General features: G+C 52.3%; 1 protein-coding gene across 5 annotated transcripts in view; it reads right to left on the bottom strand.

The window, feature by feature from the left end:
• Positions 1 to 16,912, bottom strand: part of PLA2G6 (phospholipase A2 group VI) — a 17,612-nt gene extending 700 nt beyond the window's left edge. For 2 of the 5 annotated variants that reach the window (XR_012043706.1, XR_012043702.1), the window contains exons 1-16: positions 16,271 to 16,912; positions 15,522 to 15,737; positions 14,527 to 14,707; positions 12,774 to 12,961; positions 11,408 to 11,504; positions 10,248 to 10,430; positions 9,929 to 10,037; positions 9,203 to 9,346; positions 7,399 to 7,489; positions 6,421 to 6,584; positions 5,746 to 5,896; positions 5,417 to 5,553; positions 4,619 to 4,773; positions 3,762 to 3,929; positions 2,535 to 2,608; positions 926 to 1,026 (exon numbers count right to left, since the gene is read on the bottom strand). Coding sequence is in view for 2 of the 5 variants with exons in the window: in XM_072869308.1 (XP_072725409.1) it covers positions 1,869 to 2,007; positions 2,535 to 2,608; positions 3,762 to 3,929; positions 4,619 to 4,773; positions 5,417 to 5,553; positions 5,746 to 5,896; positions 6,421 to 6,584; positions 7,399 to 7,489; positions 9,203 to 9,346; positions 9,929 to 10,037; positions 10,248 to 10,430; positions 11,408 to 11,504; positions 12,774 to 12,961; positions 14,527 to 14,707; positions 15,522 to 15,737; positions 16,271 to 16,479 (2,406 nt within the window). In the remaining 3 variants the exon portion in view is untranslated. Of the gene's footprint in view, positions 1 to 743; positions 2,008 to 2,534; positions 2,609 to 3,761; positions 3,930 to 4,618; positions 4,774 to 5,416; positions 5,554 to 5,745; positions 5,897 to 6,420; positions 6,585 to 7,398; positions 7,490 to 9,202; positions 9,347 to 9,928; positions 10,038 to 10,247; positions 10,431 to 11,407; positions 11,505 to 12,773; positions 12,962 to 14,526; positions 14,708 to 15,521; positions 15,738 to 16,270 lie in introns of those variants that run through there. The other 3 variants (XR_012043704.1, XM_072869318.1, XM_072869308.1) reach the window with 3 other exon arrangements.

Below are 16,912 nucleotides of genomic sequence, written 5' to 3'. Positions count from 1 at the left end.
GAGCACAGATCACTCCAGGAAGTCCCTGCAGATGGTGCAGGCTTATAGAGGGGGAGAGTGCAAGCCAGGGGCAAAAAGCAGAAAGGAGCTCATGTTCTCTCCATCCCAAGATGTGGGGTTTTGTTTTTCCACAGGAAGCTAAGCCTCTCTATTATGCAGGAAAAAGAAAACCTTTACTCCACGTTAAAAGTCCCTTAATGCCACAATCTCATTTGTGAAAGCGAAGATCAGAAGGCAGATAATCAGTTTTTAGTCCTATTCATGACTCAGCACCCACACTCCTGCCAGCAGTGTCCCTTAGGAATCCCTTAGTGGCACCAGGTCCAGCAAGCTTGCAGCAGTTACCCTGTCTGGGAACCACCTGGGGATACCAAAGTTAAAGCCCCATCTCCAGTCATTTGTATCCCGAGGGTTTTCAGTGTTCCTCTTTTTAGGCCAGACCAGCTCCAAGAGGATTCTCACATGGGAACTGGTCCAAAGCCTCTCCACTGACTGCAGCTGCTAAGCCCAGCATGCAGTGCTGTGCTTTGTGGGACAGCCAGCCGCTCACACCACACACATGCTCCCAGGGCTGACTGCAGGGACAGGCCATTCCCCTCTTCAGCCCATACAAAGGGTACGACCCTGTGTCTCAAGGAGCCAAATTCTTCATTTTCTACTTCTAAGAATTTCAGAGGCTGCAATTCAGAACCCCTCCAGGACTTTGTAGGATGGAGAGAGAGACAAGACATCCATGGACTGCATGACAGTGGAACCAAATGCAAACCTCTCTTTATTTCAGGTCATGTTAGTTTTGCACAGAAGCACTGTTCACAACAGCAGTCCATCTGGTCAAAAGCAAATGATTCAGATTTCAGTTTTCCAGGTTAATCCTCAAAACACCTCAAGAGAGATACATTAATTATTTATAAATATGAAAACTTACTACAGAAGCATTCACAATGGAATTTCCAGCAGTAAAAAAAATTCAAATTGTCACAGGGTCAGCTTCTTCGGTGGGAACTGATCTCAGAGCATTTCAATTCCCTGTTATGAATAAAGAGAAACAATCTCTCTACCAGCCAAGGCTATTGTCCCTCATCTTGAACCTGCTGCGAGTAAAGACAGGCTTTCACATCTCAGCCCTTGAGCAAAGAGTAGCACAGCAGTCAGGTGGCATGCAACAGTCTCTGGGGGGGTCTGCTCCCACCCTGGGCACAGTCAGTTCCTGTGTTGCCAGCCCATCTTGAAGGGGAAAGGGGAAGGTGCTACAGAAGACAACTGGCTCAGGAAAGGTTCCCCCTTCTCCCAAGGCGAGTCACAACATTCTGTGTCACATCTACTGTAGAAAGTTGCAGCATTTCTGCTCCCCTTCAAACCAGGAGTGTCAGGGGAAGAATAATCCCTTTTTCCCATACTATACACTCCGAAACACCTTGGCCCCAGTGGGCCAAGTAATCCCTGAAGCTTTATCTGGCCTTGGCCCATTCTGTGATGCGGGAAGGTGCACTGTGCTTTGTCAGTGGAGGTGCTGCACAGACAGGAGACAGACTCCAGCTGCTACAGCTCAAGACAGGTAGGTGGGGGCTCTGGCTTCTGGGAAGGGCTGTACGGTCAGAAAGCAGGGCAGCAAAACCGAGCACAGCAGCAGAAACGGGGCTATGGTATGAAGAGAACTGTCAGCATTTCACAGGTGTCAGGGAATACATGGGTGTGTCCTGCAATACACGTGCACTGTTGTCTATTAAATATCATTAATTCCCCATTAGTAGTAGTAGTAGTAGTCCCTCCTCCACCCCAACATCTTGCTTCAAGGGCAAATCCAAGCCATTTCAGTGTCTGCTGCTCCCTGCCATGGGGATGCTGAACAGGACTGTCCAGGTCAGTCATCAGCAGAGATGTTGCACCAGCTGCTCAAACTGCTCCCGCTGTTGGTAGATGTAAAGCTGGGTGTCCCAGAGAGCATTCACCAGCACGGTGTTGTTCACCTCGTCCAACATCACGTCCGTGTGCAGCTGAGGGCTGAGCCTGCATACAGCAAGACAGCATCACCAGCTAGGCACAAACACCAGCGCGACAAGGCAGCAAGTGTGCCAAGCACAGGACTCGTGCGAAGTGGCTCCCGCTCTCCTGGGCATTCGCTTCCCCTTATCTAGCAGGCTTGCAGAGCAGAGGCCTTCCCCCTCCTTCAAGGCATAACCCCACTCAAGGCTGAGACTCAGTTCAGCAACGGTACCACCTAAGGCACAAGCCGCAAAACACGCTGTGCGTGGTGGAATAGGGCAGGATGCACATCCCCTACGGACCCTGCTAGACAGCATCCCCCGAGCCCCCACTAACCAACCCCAGACAAGGTGTGCTCGGTGCATCAGCTCAGAGCGGGCCATGGCATCCTCCGATATGTCACTGAGGCATGAGGAAAGGGAGCAGGGGGACAGCTCTGGGCAGGCATGCCACTGGAGGGGACACGATTTGGGATGACACATGCCACAGCCAGGTCTGAAGTGAGAGGGCTAAAAATAGGTCTGTGCAGAGAGCGGAAAGGAAGCTCCTACCGGAAATATGGGATATCCACCATCTCGCACCAGGCCCTGGCACGATCCACAGCTGGGCCATCTGCGTCAGTGCACTGCAGGAGAAACAGGCCCACAATTAGAGCCTGTCACACTGCTCTCCCCCTGCCTGCAAGAGGTTCCCCAGCACCAAATCAAACTTGCACAAGCTGCAGAGGGAGAGGGAAAACCAGGAGCAAGTGCATCCTGGATGGCAACGTTCACCACCAAGAGTGGGGTCGCTTTTTGGTTGGTTGGTTGGTTTTGTTTTTTTTTTTTTTAACATAAGAATAGTGCTCCTGGGTCCTTGGGACACAAGGTACTGCACCCTACAGATCCTCCATCCATCACAGCACTGAGTGGATTCCCTTAAAGAAACCCTCAGGACAATCTGAATCACAGCCTCCCTGGGATTTCATCTCTATCCATTTCTGTCCAAGCCCAGTACCAGTAGAGCCTGTGATTATTGCAGGCTTTCTGGGCTATCCTGGGACAGCTTCCGTGGGAGCCCTGAAATAAAAGGGTAAGCAGAGGGACCTCTCTGGGTATTTTCTGTCTTTAGGAAGCTAAGAGGAGATAAAGCAACAAAATTAAGATTACAGTCAAAACCTCAGTTCTGATCTTTCTGGCTTTCATTCATTTGGAGTGTTTTCATGTACAACATTTAATGAGCTTCTTTCTGAAGCATCCAAGAATGTATGCCTGTTACACACTGCTAACCACAACTGTGAACTACTGCTTTTTATTAGTGATACTCCCACTTCTCTAGCATTTGCTCATTTCCCCAGTGGGGATAACAAAGCTTTTCTAAAGAAAAATGAATTGCTGTTTTCTGAGGCGTGATTTTTTTGGTCCAGGTTGCTCAGATGATAATCAATGCTCCCTGGAAAGATACTGAGTTTCATGAACTCACACCTGCAAATGTTCCTAGGGGTCACTGACCACCATCCTTTCCTCGGCTCTCCCACATCTTAGCTCTTTACAGCTGCAGGAACTGCACCTCCCTTGGCACTTGAAACCCTGAACAGGCAGACAGGACTTCAGACCTGCTGTGCTCCTGCAATTCTTCGGTTACCCACTACATCCGTTCCTTGAACTGGCCATGGTTGGAGCAGTTCCAAGGAAATACAGTTTTATTCCAAAAGGAAGAAGCTGAAGACTGGAAACCTTTGCTCCCCCTCTGCAAGCAGCCCCAGGGGTCTTCCCCCATCCCCTCCTCCCAGTACTCACACAATCCACCACCATCTTGCCAAGCTCCCGGGCCCCAAAGACGGTCTTCGCCAGCTCCCAAGGGTTGGAGGGGCGGAAAACATCCACAGAGCTCACTGGGACCTGCGGAGGCCTCCCTGTCCCCAGGGAGACCACCAACCCCAATTTTCTTACCTTCTGCCTCTGACCCTGCGGACAAACAAAAGATTTGTTTGTAAGGACCAACAATTAAGGTGGATCACGTCTTTCACAACAGTCTTGGGGAAGCTCTGAAAGCCAAGGCAAAAGGCTTGGTAGCCTTTTCTCTCCCCAACCCTCCCCCTTTAGAACTGCCTGGTGAGGCAGGTATAACCCATGTGACTTCAACAGTTGCACTGTTCTGTCTCTGACTGTGAAACAGTCCAACTCCTTCAGTCATTTTGGCAACACACCTCCCCTTTCAGCTACAGCGAGCAGTAGCTTCCGGTAGTTATTTGTCTTTCTGAGGAACTTGCCACACCACAGAAAGCACTCACTCTTCAGCCTTGCAGAGTGCCCTACCACTGTCTTCTCCATCTATTTTTGGGCAGAAAAAGGCCCTGCAGAGCTGCATCAAGAGCCACACACAACCACCAACTGAATCACCCATGCTCAAAGTAGCAAGGACAGGCTGGTGGGGCTGCCTCCCCATCTCACACCCTTGTTAGAAGAGGAATTTCACCTCTCAGCCACCATTCCCAACACATATCCCACTTCGTACACTCCCTTCTAGGGTGCTGCATTGCTAACTTGTTTATCCACTAGAGAGGCATCCATTCCCAAACCCTCTTCCCCTTCAAGGGAGGTTCAGTGAAGCCAATAAAGCCCCAGTTACCAGCCAGGGCCAGGATTTCCCTCACCTTCTTGATCAGCGTCTTGTTGTACTCGTGGATCTCCGTCATGGCATCGAGGGTTGGGTTGTTGGCTAGCAGCCCGCCATCCAGAAAGCGGCCTATCGGCCGGAAATAAGTGGGAGCCGCACCACTGCAGCGGGCAGCGCGCCATACAAGTTGGTCTGGAGGGAGACAAAGCATACGGCCTCTTGCAGCAACTTTCCTGTGTGCAAGAAGCACCCTGCCTTCACCAACACAAAGCAGGAGGGCTTGCAATCCCAGAAGATCCTGCCCTAGATAGTCACACCTCTTTCTCCCAACAGTAGGGCCTCTGCTTGGGTGCACAGGATTATTTTGGGGGACTTGAAAAGATGTTCTCGCCACTTTCTACATATCCTGGGTCAAATTAGCTCTCTACAAGCTTCATTGCTGCTATTTTGATGGTGAACCAGTCATGTTTGCTAGACAAAGAAAGAAGCAAGCTGGAGGGGGCTGCATGCTTCAGTTACACAGCTCTTCCATGTTAATCTGCTCCTGAGAGCCCAGGGAAAGGTACTGACTGTACACAGGACTCCTCTAGCAGAACCCCTCCTCATGAACCTTGCTAGCCAGCCCCTGTTCCTGGTACAAGAGAAGCCAAGGGAGGAGGAGAGATGAGAAAAGGGACCCATCACTAGGATCAAGCTGCAAGTCAAGATCAGGATGGGCCACTGCTGGGATACCTTGATTTTCAGAGCAATGGGAGGAAGAACAGGAAATCTTCTGTCTCTGAGGAACAGCCCCCTCCCCTGCCAACCAGCTGGACTGCTGTGTGCCAGCATTTACCTTTTGGCTGAGTGAGTGGTTTGAAAGATGCTCTTCTGTTGTATTCAGTTAATCTTTTTGTCTCTGGTACAGGGTAATTCCGGAAAAGGTGGAGCTCAGCTGGCTGCCGGTCGCACAACGTTCCTGTCACCATAACCCTGGGGGAGAGGACGTGACAGAACAAGAGTAAAATGGAACACACACACACACCCCCCATACTTATGGCTTCAATAGTCTGCACATTACACCCCTCCACATATGCTCTAAGGAGAGGCTGAGCATCTCTGCTGAGAGGAGTCTAGAGCACACTCAGGAGAGCATCAACCAGCGCAGCCCCAGGCAAGACTTACTTGGGTTTTTGGACATCTGTCATTTTGGTGTTTTCCCCAAATTCCTTCTTCAAGAACTCATCCAGGGACTCTGACTCGTAGGGCCGAGACCCCCGGAACACCATGTCCTTCATGCGGAAGTACAGGCAGCGCATGTATTCCATGGACTTCCCTGAGAACAGCGTCAGCAGGAGCAGGGAGTGGGGCAGGAAGGGCAGGCAGAACAAACAGCACATCACAGCTGGGACTTTCCAGAACCAGCGGGAGATGGGAGGCATCACTCCCAATCCCATCCCCTTCCCAGGCTGCCTGTCATCTGCTCAGACCTCAGCAGCATGACTGGGAAGGATTAAAGAGGAAGGGCAAGCTCGGAACATAGTTTCCCACTACCAGAAAGTGCCAATCACCTTGTTGTAAAACCCCCGTGGAGAGAGCAGGAAGAACAGAACATTGCACTCTGCCACCACGTGCTTCCCAAAACCCAGAAAACTGCTCAAGGCCAGCTGACGTGATAATCGAGCACAAAGCCAGGTCGAGGCTTTCCTTCATTAACGAACATCCCTTCCCTCCTTTGGCAGGGACAACAAATCTCAGTTGGGACTCAGAGAGGCAGCTCCCACCCTGCATCCGCTCCCCACGGAGGAGCGCTCGAGCTCCCAGGAGCAAGAAGGGGCCCATTATTTGCACTGTCCTCACCGTGCACAATAGCCAAGGCCAAGATCCCTCCAGTGCTGGTCCCTGCAATCCAGTCAAAAATCTCACGAATGGGACGGCCCGCAGCTTTTTCAATAGCCAGGAGGAGTTGGATGAGCACCAGGCCCCGGATGCCCCCTCCATCCAGGCACAGGAGGAGGTCGTGACTGGAGAGAGACAGACACAGATGACTGGGAGCTGTGGGACAGCTTACAAATCACAGCACACCACGTGGGAATGCGGCCCTGGGGGTGGGAAACTAGGTCGTTAGGGGTGGGAAACTAGGTCGTTAACAACAATGCTGCTGTGGACAGTGTAATCAATCAACAAAATAAATCCAGAGGTGCTTCTTCAGATGCAAATAAGACCGAACACAGCCAGATAAGTCTTGTCAGAGCTGGTGCAACACCACTGGCTCTTTTAGCTATCTCTAACCTCTACACCAGAGAGACATTCACAAGCCAAAAATGCATCCAAGTCCCTTATTATGCAGTAATAGATACTACCTCATAAATAAAAATTGGACAGCCCTAAGTTCCTGCTAGCAGCACTTCAGTGCCAACCCTCCCTCTGGCCCATGCAAGACGAGGTGCAGGCACTGCCAAGGCAGCGCACAGGCTGGCAAAGGACCTGGGTGAGCGTGAGGGCAGCATGCGGAGATGAGGAAATCACAAAGCCAAAACAGCGTTTGGTGCCCAGTGGCAGAGGGGAGGAACAGAGCAGGGGTTTCACCTGCTAGTTCAGGCTCCACTGCAGCTCCAGGGCTGCAGGCAGGAACAGGCAGCAGTCGTTTATGGGAACAGAGATTTACTGCAACAAGGTATAGGGGGGTTTCTGCCAAAAACTGCAACGTCAATGGACACTAAATAATGTCAGCTCTGAGGATGCCACACCCACAGGTGTGGATGGGGAGGAATTCACACACCCAGCTTTCACCTTCAGGTTGCATGGGAGTCTGGACAGCAGCTGTTCCTCACTTACTTTCTTCTACCCTCACTGGGCGAGTCCACAACATCTGGTGCCTTCAGCAACTGTCCGAACGTTGTGGAAACATACAGAAGGTTCTCGAACCCTAGAGGGCCATGAACATGCAAAAGGAAAAAAAAAAAAAAAGAGAGACCACTTTGCTACCTGAACCCTCTGATACGTGCCTCAGAGATATTAGTCAACCAAATTATACTTAATCAATTAGCAAACCTTCTATTATTCTTCCTACTTTCTCTCTGTCCCCAGAAACCTTGGTCAGGGTACCCAAACCTCCCATGCCTGTAGTAAATCATTTCCACCATAATCACACAGAGAACGTCCAACTCCCTTCCCAATTGAATAAAGCTCCCTGCAGGAGACATAAGCCATCTTACCCACAGCCACCAGGTACCCCCCCAGATTAAACTCCGCACCAAAGAGGAGAAACCCCGTCCTTTAGAGCAGGCAGCCGGAGATGTACTAGCAAAGACGAAGGATTTGTAGGAGCAGATGATGAGCACAGTAGGCGAGAGAGAAGGCAGAGCCTAGCAGCGTGGCCAGTACACAGTTTACTGCAAGCTGCAAGATAAAACCTAAATCTACTCCTGCGAGGTAACCTAGGCAGATAACCTAGAGCTGTGGGGACAGGGTGGCTTGTCATTACCCCTCAGCTGATGTACACCCAGGCCCCCCTGGGTGCAGGGCACCAATCCAGCCTAGGTGAGAAGCCAGCCTGTGAAACCAGCCTGTGAAACCAAAAGAAGAAAGAACAGGGGGAAAGAAGTTAAATACTCCTGCCAGCTCCCAGGCCGGAAGGTGGCTGTGGATGACAATGAATGTGGTGAGGAGTTTCTTCAAGGGCCAGAGTCTGGGACGAAAAAGGGCCTTGCTCTGTCACTGCATCAGAGCTGGAGCTGGGGGAGTCACCTTCACAAGGCCATGGTGAGAAGAAAGTCCTGGTGTCACCAGCCAGTGAGACTTGTGGTGACACAGATGCACTCCAGGGCCTGGGGGGGGGTGGAGGGTGTTCTCCTCTAGCCCCACGGGAGGGCCTTTGCAAAGAAAACCACCAACCTGAGAATGGAAGTGGACCACAAGCAGCTGTTATCTGCCTGCATGCCCCTCTCACAAGGCTCAGAGCCTCCCTCCAAGCCAATTCACCCACTGCCTACTCCATAACCCCTCATGCTGCCTCTGCCTGAGCTCCAGAGCTCCCCAGAGGAGGAAAGCCCGGCACCTAGAACAGACCCAGGGGCTTATTCACACAGTCTGGGCAGTCCAGAACACAAGCTATGACACAATCATATGTCCTAAGGCAGGCTTTTCCTATGCGTAATGTAAACCCTGTGACCAGGGTCGCTTATACTTGGGCTTCATCCCTCCCCTCTCCCAGCTGCTGGCCTCCAGGATCTGAACGAGTGACGCTTCTAATTTCCTTGTGCCCAGCATGACACTGGGAGGTCCTCAAGGCAAACCAGCAAGTACTTCCCCTTCTGTACATGACCCAGTGGATAAAGTGCATGCAGGCAGCTAAGTCCTACACCTCTTTCAGAGGGGTTAGGGAACCAGTCTTCCCTTTCCTTTTTACAGAGCTGCATTGCGTCAAGTCTATAAAACAAGAGTTTAGAGTACACACACACATGAAAAACAGAGAAAAGAGACGGGATCCTGCAACAGCTGAATGAGGACAGAGTCACCAGAAACTGAGAGCTAGGAGACAGTCCCCAGAGCACGGTTCATCTGAAGAAGAGATCTGAGACAGCACCGCGAAGCAAGAAGGGAGGAGAGCGAGGAAGGACCAGGGGAGGCTTTACCTAACCTGTGAAGCTGCTCCATGGGGAAGGACGGCCTTCCAGGAAGGAGGCGGCAGATGGTGCCAGGCCTGGGGAGTCAGGATTGGGTGGGTGGCAGCGTTTGGTCCCTACAGCTTGCAGCAGGTCTAAGAGCACTTTCCGGTTTGCACCTTAGGTGATGAAGGGGGAGTCACAGATCAGAAAGCGAATCAGTGCATGCACACACTGGGGGGGGCTCTGCAAAATTCACAGCAGCCCTGACCCTCACAAAACCTCTGGGATGACCTGGGTAAGGGGAAAGCATGTCCTGGGTATCTCTCCCCAAACACCAGGCAGCAGGACTTGTGCACAGCAGGGGTACCCAATGTTGTGCAGTTTCAAGGGTGTGTGGCATACACTTCTTGCCACTGAAGGACTGCCTGTGTCTGCTTACGCCTGGGCGGTTCAGCAGCACTGCGTCATCCTGTTGTGAGCCTGACATCGTGGCTTGAAAGAGGGAGAGCGTGTGCCAGCTTTTCCTCTTGCATCTCTGTCTCATAGAAGAGAAATTCATCAAGGGCTATTAATACAAAGCCTACACCGCTAGCTCACAAAGTGCCTGCCCTGTGAGCGACTAGAAGCTGGGAAAGCATGTTGGAGAAGCATCACGCATGCTTGGCATGTTTTCACCTCTCCCCAAGACATTGTTTTGTCCACCAAGGGGAGACAGGATGCCGGGTTCACCCTGTAAGGCTGCTGACATGCTCCCTCACCTTTGCTGCTCCTGGCTGCCAACAGCATCGGTGTCTCCCCGAAATCATTGGGGATCTCAACATCTCCTCCAAACACAATGATCGCTTTGATCATATCCAGTTGGTCATGCTAGGGGACAAGAGAAAGCTCAGTCAAGAGCCACGCTCCCCTTGGCTACATCATCTCTCATTCCCTCCCTCCTCTCTTCATTAGCCAAAGCACCCACAAGGGATCACCCCATGAAGGACAACAGCTAGAATTTCAAAGGAGTCTGTCCCTGCCTCAACCCTTCAAGAAAATCCTCTCTCTCCTTCCCAGCAGCCTCTGCAGAAAACTCACCTTCATGGCCAAGTGCAGTGGTGTGTTGCCATCCTGACCCCTGGCATTGGTGTGGGCCCCGTGTATCAGCAGTACCATGGCGCTGTCAAAGCGTCCCCTCTTGACCGCAATGTGCAGAGCCATGTCAGCCGTCTGGCTGGTCAAATTCACCTCGGAGCCGTACTCAAGCAGCAGCCGTGTCATCTGTGCCCAAGCATACATGTACCAGGTCAAGAAGAGAGAAAGCAATCATGAGGACAACCGCATGGGTGCCCAAACAATCCAGGTCTCATGGCAAGCAAAGCAGGGGAAGAGGCGGGGCCCTTAGCCTGGACACGGCTGGCTGGCAGATGCCAGCTGCCTTGTTCCAAGCAGTGGAGATGAGATTTCTCTGTCTTTTACCACAAAACTAGTTGGTGGCTTCACAATCTCGCTAGAGCTTCTGGATGTTCTGGAACTTACATGCAGGTGTAGCAACTGGCTGCGAGGAATGGAGAAAAAACAGTTCCTACTCAGGCCAGAATCCTTGCAGACTGAAGGGAAAGTCTGCTTTTCGATCTCCTCTTTATAACCCAAGCAGATTTATGTCTGCTCTGAAACTCCACAGGACATTACTGAGAGGGATGTAATACTGCAGGAGGGAAAACAGTCCTGCCATAGAAATGTCCTCTGCTTGCAACAAGCACCGTTCAGGTGTTCCAGCATGGCATGTCACACCACTGATCTGCCCACCTCTGACAGAAGGTGGACCATAACCCACATGCCACCACCCTGTGCCCACCTCACACTCTCCCTGCAGTTTTCAAGGCATCAGTCCGCTTCCTCCCATGAAACTGTCAGTAATGAGAAGAGAGCTCCCCCCAGGGGTAACAGTGGCACTGCTGCAATTTCCCCCAACAAAAAGGGAAAAGGGACAAGCTGGCAGTTTCACAGCCAAGGATGACATACTAGGGATGAGCCCACCAGTCTGTTTCACTGCAAGGCTCCACTGCTCCGTCCCCCGTGGCAAACAGCACTGACCAACACATGGCAAAGGGAATCAAACACCGGGCTGCTGGCTGGGCTCTGACACTCCCAGAGCTCCGCACATGCACACAGGAAAGGGAGACGTCAGCAGCACGAGGAATTAACCGCGTGCTGGGTGGCAGCACAGGCCCTCGCCACGGACTGGCTCCATTTACCTCTGCGTTCTTCGCCCAGTGCAGCGGAGTGGCTTCATAGCGCGGGTCCTTGGAGTGAACCTGGCTAGCATCCACCTCGAGGATGGCCTGTGCACACCTGGCAAAGACAACGAGATGAAGGGATGGGTGGCTGCCGTCTTGACTCAAGACCTCCACTCACATCAGCACCTGCCTCCCACCCAGAGCCTTTCAGGAAACCCTTCAGCAGCAGCAGCAGCAGGCTGTCTGCAACACCTGCAAGTTCCTCAGCTGCAGTTTTGTTTTGCTCTTTTTAGAAAGGAAGGGCGCAACAGGAAGCATACAAGCAGCACAGCGTTCGGAGGAAGCAGGAGAATTCCTTCCCAATTCCAAGTTGTGGAGCAACATCTGGGTGTTTCTCCAATACAGGAATATGTCATTTCTGAAAACTCTCAAGACCCAAGGGGAAATTCTTCTCTTCTCCCTCTCTCTCCGTGGAAACGTGGGGATAAAACTGAAATAGTTAAATACTTGCTGAAATTAAGACTCTGTGTAATTCCCTGTAAGTGAAAAATCACACCTATTGTGAATAGACTAGTATCTAGTGCCTAGAAAGTGTGCATAGCTAGACTTACAAAACAAGCATACAGTTTCCACTCTGAAACATCATCAAATAAACCCCGTACAAGAGATCAAGCCCCAGTGCAAACTGAGGGACCTAAGCACATTTTTGTCTTGTGAATGTGTCTCTAATGTCGGAAAGCACTTTTCAAAATGCTGAAAAATTATTTAGCAGCAGCTAGTGTTGACTTGAGAGCCCTATTTGTAGAGCTTGGACGTTCTATGAAAATTAAGTATTATAAAGCACATACAAAGAGAATCAAATTTCTCCAGGGAAAACAAAACAGGGAGTAAACATCGTGTCTCTTTTGATTCAGTTCCAGAGTGTGTTATTAAGAGTCAAGAGTACCTTTGGCCCACAGGAGATGGGAGTAACGAGGCTTTGAAATGAAAGCTTATTAGGATCAGAGCATTCAAAGACAGCAGCGCAGCAATTAGCAATACTATTTAAGCATCAGTAAATCATCTTCTCACAGCTCGTTCTGAGAAAAAGTATTTCACAAACTTTTTTTTTTAAATCTGTGTCTTTCTCCTGATGTCTGATACTAAATAATATATATAGATAAATTCAGGGAAAACCTTTTTTTTCTGAAACTGTTTCTTTCTTTTCCAAACCAGCACTTCTCTGTTCTTTTGCCAACTCGGTGATGCAGCAGAGGACAGCACAAGACATCTTCCTACTGAGCACTGCCCTGAAACAGGTCCAGTCTTGGACAACCCTCAGCAAGCAGACAGGTCCCCAGACTGGAGGAAGAGCCCTGTTCTGGCAGCCCAAGCAGTTACTTACCCCTTCTGGGAGAACTTCAGTGCTGTGTGGATGGGGTAGCCCAGCGTCCCCATGACGCTGCAGCTAGCACGGCATTTCAGCAGAGACCGAACCATGTCCTCTTTGCCCAGCTGACAAGCGAGATGCAGAGCAGTCAGCCCTTCACGGCTCAGGTGGTCCAAGCCAGCAGTTGGGGTTTTGCCCAGGAGCTGGGAAGAGGAGACAATAGATAAATAAATAGATAGACATGGAAGAACACCGTCTCTCTTCCTGAGTTCTGAGGACAGACTCTGGAGCACTGGGTTCCTCATGATGCTACAGCCTGTCTTCTCCACCCCTGCTTCCAACACAGTAGCTACAGAAGCGCTCCTTGTCTTCTCTCCCCAAAGGGTTTCTCGCTGCTCTCTGTGCCCTCTTCCTCTGGCCCAGGTGCTTCTGAGACACCTCTTAGCCAAAAAGGGCTCGCACCACCTTGAACAACGCAGCCCAGTAGACTCCCACCGTCTCCCACTGTGTGAGCCAAGCTCAACCCAACCGAAGTAGAGCGCTAACTGAAACCAGTAGTTCCCTCTCCTGCTGTGGCCCCATCAGTTACCGCGGCCAGTCAGCAAGCAGGAGCTCAACCTCCCCTGCAACTCCACCATTGCTTTCAGATACAAACAGGATTCTGTTTAATATATACAGGTAGGGATATGTTTGAAGGAATTTTCCTATTCTCCCTGTAAATTTTAGGCCTGTTACCTGCTGACTGGTTTGTTACACAAAAATATCCCACTGCCATACTTGGGAAACCCTCATGCACACAAGGGAAGCGGGAATTTAGAGTTTCTTTTCTCTTCTTTTAGCAAGGAATCAAGAGAGAAAAGAAACAAACAGGAGACAGATCAGACCTGGAAGAATTTCTGTAACAACAAGCCAAGTTGCTGCCATCAGAGAAATAAAGGAAGAGGATATCTTTTTAATACAAAGGTCCTAAATGCCCTCCTCCACAGCATGGCAAGCCCCGATCTTTATCCCTCCCCCATCACACATTAGGAAACCCTGGCACAGTCTGGCAGGCAGCAGGAGGCTGTCACAACACGTATTGGGCAAATGTGAGGGGTGCAGCCGGAGGGGAGAGCCGGTCTCGTGCTGGCACTGGGTGCTGGAGAGCTGATAGACCTGAGGAACCAACGTGGAAGGCCACCCACACCCTTACGAACCCCGTCACTCTGCCCAGCGCTTCTCAGCAGTCGAGAATGCCTCCGGCTTCAGACTGTCTCTGCCTTGAGACTCTGATTGCTGTCCCCCGTGCAAGGCCGCTCAGTTCAAATAACAGGTTCTGCAGCTCAGGAGAGCCCAGGGCGCCTCTGAACTGTCCTTCAGTCTGTGGGCAACACACACTCCCCCACAGCAACCTAAACACACGCTCCCCCACAGGAGCACTCTGCCCAGAACCAAATACCTGCTCGGAGGAGACAGAGAAAGGACAGCCAAGGGCCTGAGGAAAGGCAGGAAAGGCCTGAAGCAAACAGCAATGAAGGACACTTTCTGAGGAAACTTGCTTACTGTCCCTGTTCCACTGCAGGGTGGAATCTGGAGCCTGCTTACGGGGAAACAGCACCAGTAAAGGGGGAAGAAAGAGGCTGAAATCAGCCTCAAGCATTAACGTGCTGTAGCAGAGGGAACTAGCTTTCTCCTCCCCTGTCTGCAGCTATTTTCCTGTCTCCCTCCTCACAGCACAGAGAGGACCCATTCTAGTCCCACTCCCCCCCAGCTTTGAAATCGCTCCTACCTCGATGATCTGGGGGCTGTTCCCTCGCACAGCATAGTGGAAAACGGTCTCCCCGTTCCTGTCGGTAATGTCCACTCGCGCGTGGCACTCCAGCAGCTCCAGCAGGCACTCCATGTCTCCCTTGCGGCACGCCAGGTGCAGCGGGGTGCAGCCATCCTCACTGTCCGTGCTGTTCACGCAGCTGCAAGAGACGAGTCAACATGAGGCCACAGAAAGGCTGTGAAGACAAGGATGTGCAGCCGCCCTGGGAGCTGATACGAAGGTACCTTCCACATCTGCGACAGGCCCAGCTGGTGCGAACCACGAGGTTCACAGAAGCCCGGCCTCTTGCCAGGGAAGGGCCACCAAGCAGCCCTGCCATGGACCCTATCCCTGACACGCTGCTTCTTCCTCTGCCCCCCATGTGGGAGCAGCTCCCCCTGCCCAAAAGAAGGCGGGAGACAGGTTACAGTCAGCAACCTGGCAGAGGTGCTGCCATTAATCCCGCAGTCCCCTAACTCCTCACTAGTCTCCTCTATCCTCAGTGAACTTCCTCACGGAAAGAGAGCAAGGGCTTGTGGCCAAAAAACATTTCCAGAAAGACAGTCCTACTGTACCTCCTCTCTATGGTTTACAAAGTCAGCCACAACCCCCTCCAGAAAGCAGCTCCACAAGGGTTATAAGAATCTAACTAGTGCCTCTAGCACTTCAATCCTTTAGCTCAAACACCAGAGCTCCAGGCTTTAATGTCCACAGCAGCAGGCTGAAAGCCCGCCAATAAGCTTATACAGCGACCATCGGACCCCCTTTGCTACAGCATCTGTCACTCAGACAAGACACACCAAGGCCAGCGCTTTTAAACTCGACCTCTGCAGTAACCACAGGTGTTAAGCTCCTCCAAGATGCAGCCCCCGTTCCTTTGATACATCAAGCCGGGATACCCTAATTTGGCCTAGCCTGCCCTCCCAAGCTTGTTCCCAGCACCAGGCCCACCGGAGACCCCTCCCACCCCTTGCCTCAGAACGTGGTTGTGCCGGAAGCTCTCACGATGGCCGATCTCCACTGCGACGTGTGCCGAGGACCAGCTGGGGTGGTTGCGGAAGCAGTCACTGAGCTGCTGGAGATCCTCCAGTGACAAGGGCTGGCGCGAGCTCTCATAGAAAGGGCGCAGCTGCCTGGCGTACTGCTCAAAACACACCAGGGCATCTGCTTCATTGTCGAGCTGGAAGAGGCTGGAGGAAAGGGAAACGCAGCATTGGTCCTGCTCAAAGAAACAACCCTCATCCCATGTATCTGAGAGAAACAGCTCTTCTCCAAACATTAGTGCTGGGGACTTTCCCATCCCTCCTCATCTGGTGTCATACTTGTTCCAAGGGAAGAAGGGAGCCTACTTCGCTAGCAGAGAGCATGTCCTCTTCCTGAAGAACATTAACTTTTGGGCTGAAGTATCCTGTGCTCAGATGCTAAAGCAACAACGGGTAGGAGCAGAAGTGCATGTACCTGTGGATGTTCTGCCCCGAGTACCTATTTCATCGCTGCCTGTTTTCACAGTATTTGGACTCTGCCCTGCCCTGTTCTCACAGGCTGTTTCGATGACGACTCCTCCACCAGCACACGCAAGGGCCTCCCACTCCTCACGAGCCCACCTGCTGATCAGTCACATCGCCCCACACCCCCAGCTGCGCAGCACTGCGGTCCTGAGGTCGGAGATTTCGGGCTTTTAGTTTCACACTTGACTGGCGATCGCAAAAGGTCTGTCACTTACCGGAAAGCGACCTGTGGGCTCTGGGGATTCAGCAGCAGGCAATCCCACGAGCAAGTGAGGCTGTTCTTATACAGGACCACCCTGCCTTCCTCCCTCAGGCAGGTATGGGCAGCATACTTTGCAGCCGGCACCTCCTTCACCCGGTAAGGGTTTGTGAATATTTGGGTGACACTGTTGATGGTATTCACCAGCCGGCCAAAGAACTGCATCTTTCTGGAGACTCAGGCGGTTCTCCCCCGCGTCCTGAGGGAAACCCGGCCACAGGCTCCACGCAGCCCGGCTCGGCCGCGGCCCTTCCCTGAACTTAGCGACCCAGCGCCGGGAAAGGAGAACCGAGAGCCGCCGGGGTGACACACCATCCGGGAGGAAAGCCCGGCACCGGCACCTGCGGTTTCTTTCCTGGCTCCTCCGGGAAGAGCACCTCACGGCGACCTCTGACCTCCCTCTCACGGGCCTTACTCCGCCGCCTCGGCGGGAAACGCCCCCTCCACGGCCCGCCCCGGCGCCCTGCCACCTGGCCGCGCTGGGAGGAGCCGCCCGCCGCCGGGAGAAGCGGACGCGCACCCGCGGCCTGGCGGGGCCGGGCCCAGCGCCCAGAGTGCGGCGGCGCCCGCAGAGCACGACGGGCCCCCAGCGTCCTCC

Source organism: Ciconia boyciana, chromosome 1 (genome assembly GCF_034638445.1).
Source record: "Ciconia boyciana chromosome 1, ASM3463844v1, whole genome shotgun sequence".
Lineage (NCBI taxonomy): Eukaryota > Metazoa > Chordata > Aves > Ciconiiformes > Ciconiidae > Ciconia > Ciconia boyciana.
The sequence above is the reverse complement of the archived record's forward strand: the minus strand, read 5'-3'. Positions and strand labels throughout refer to the sequence as shown.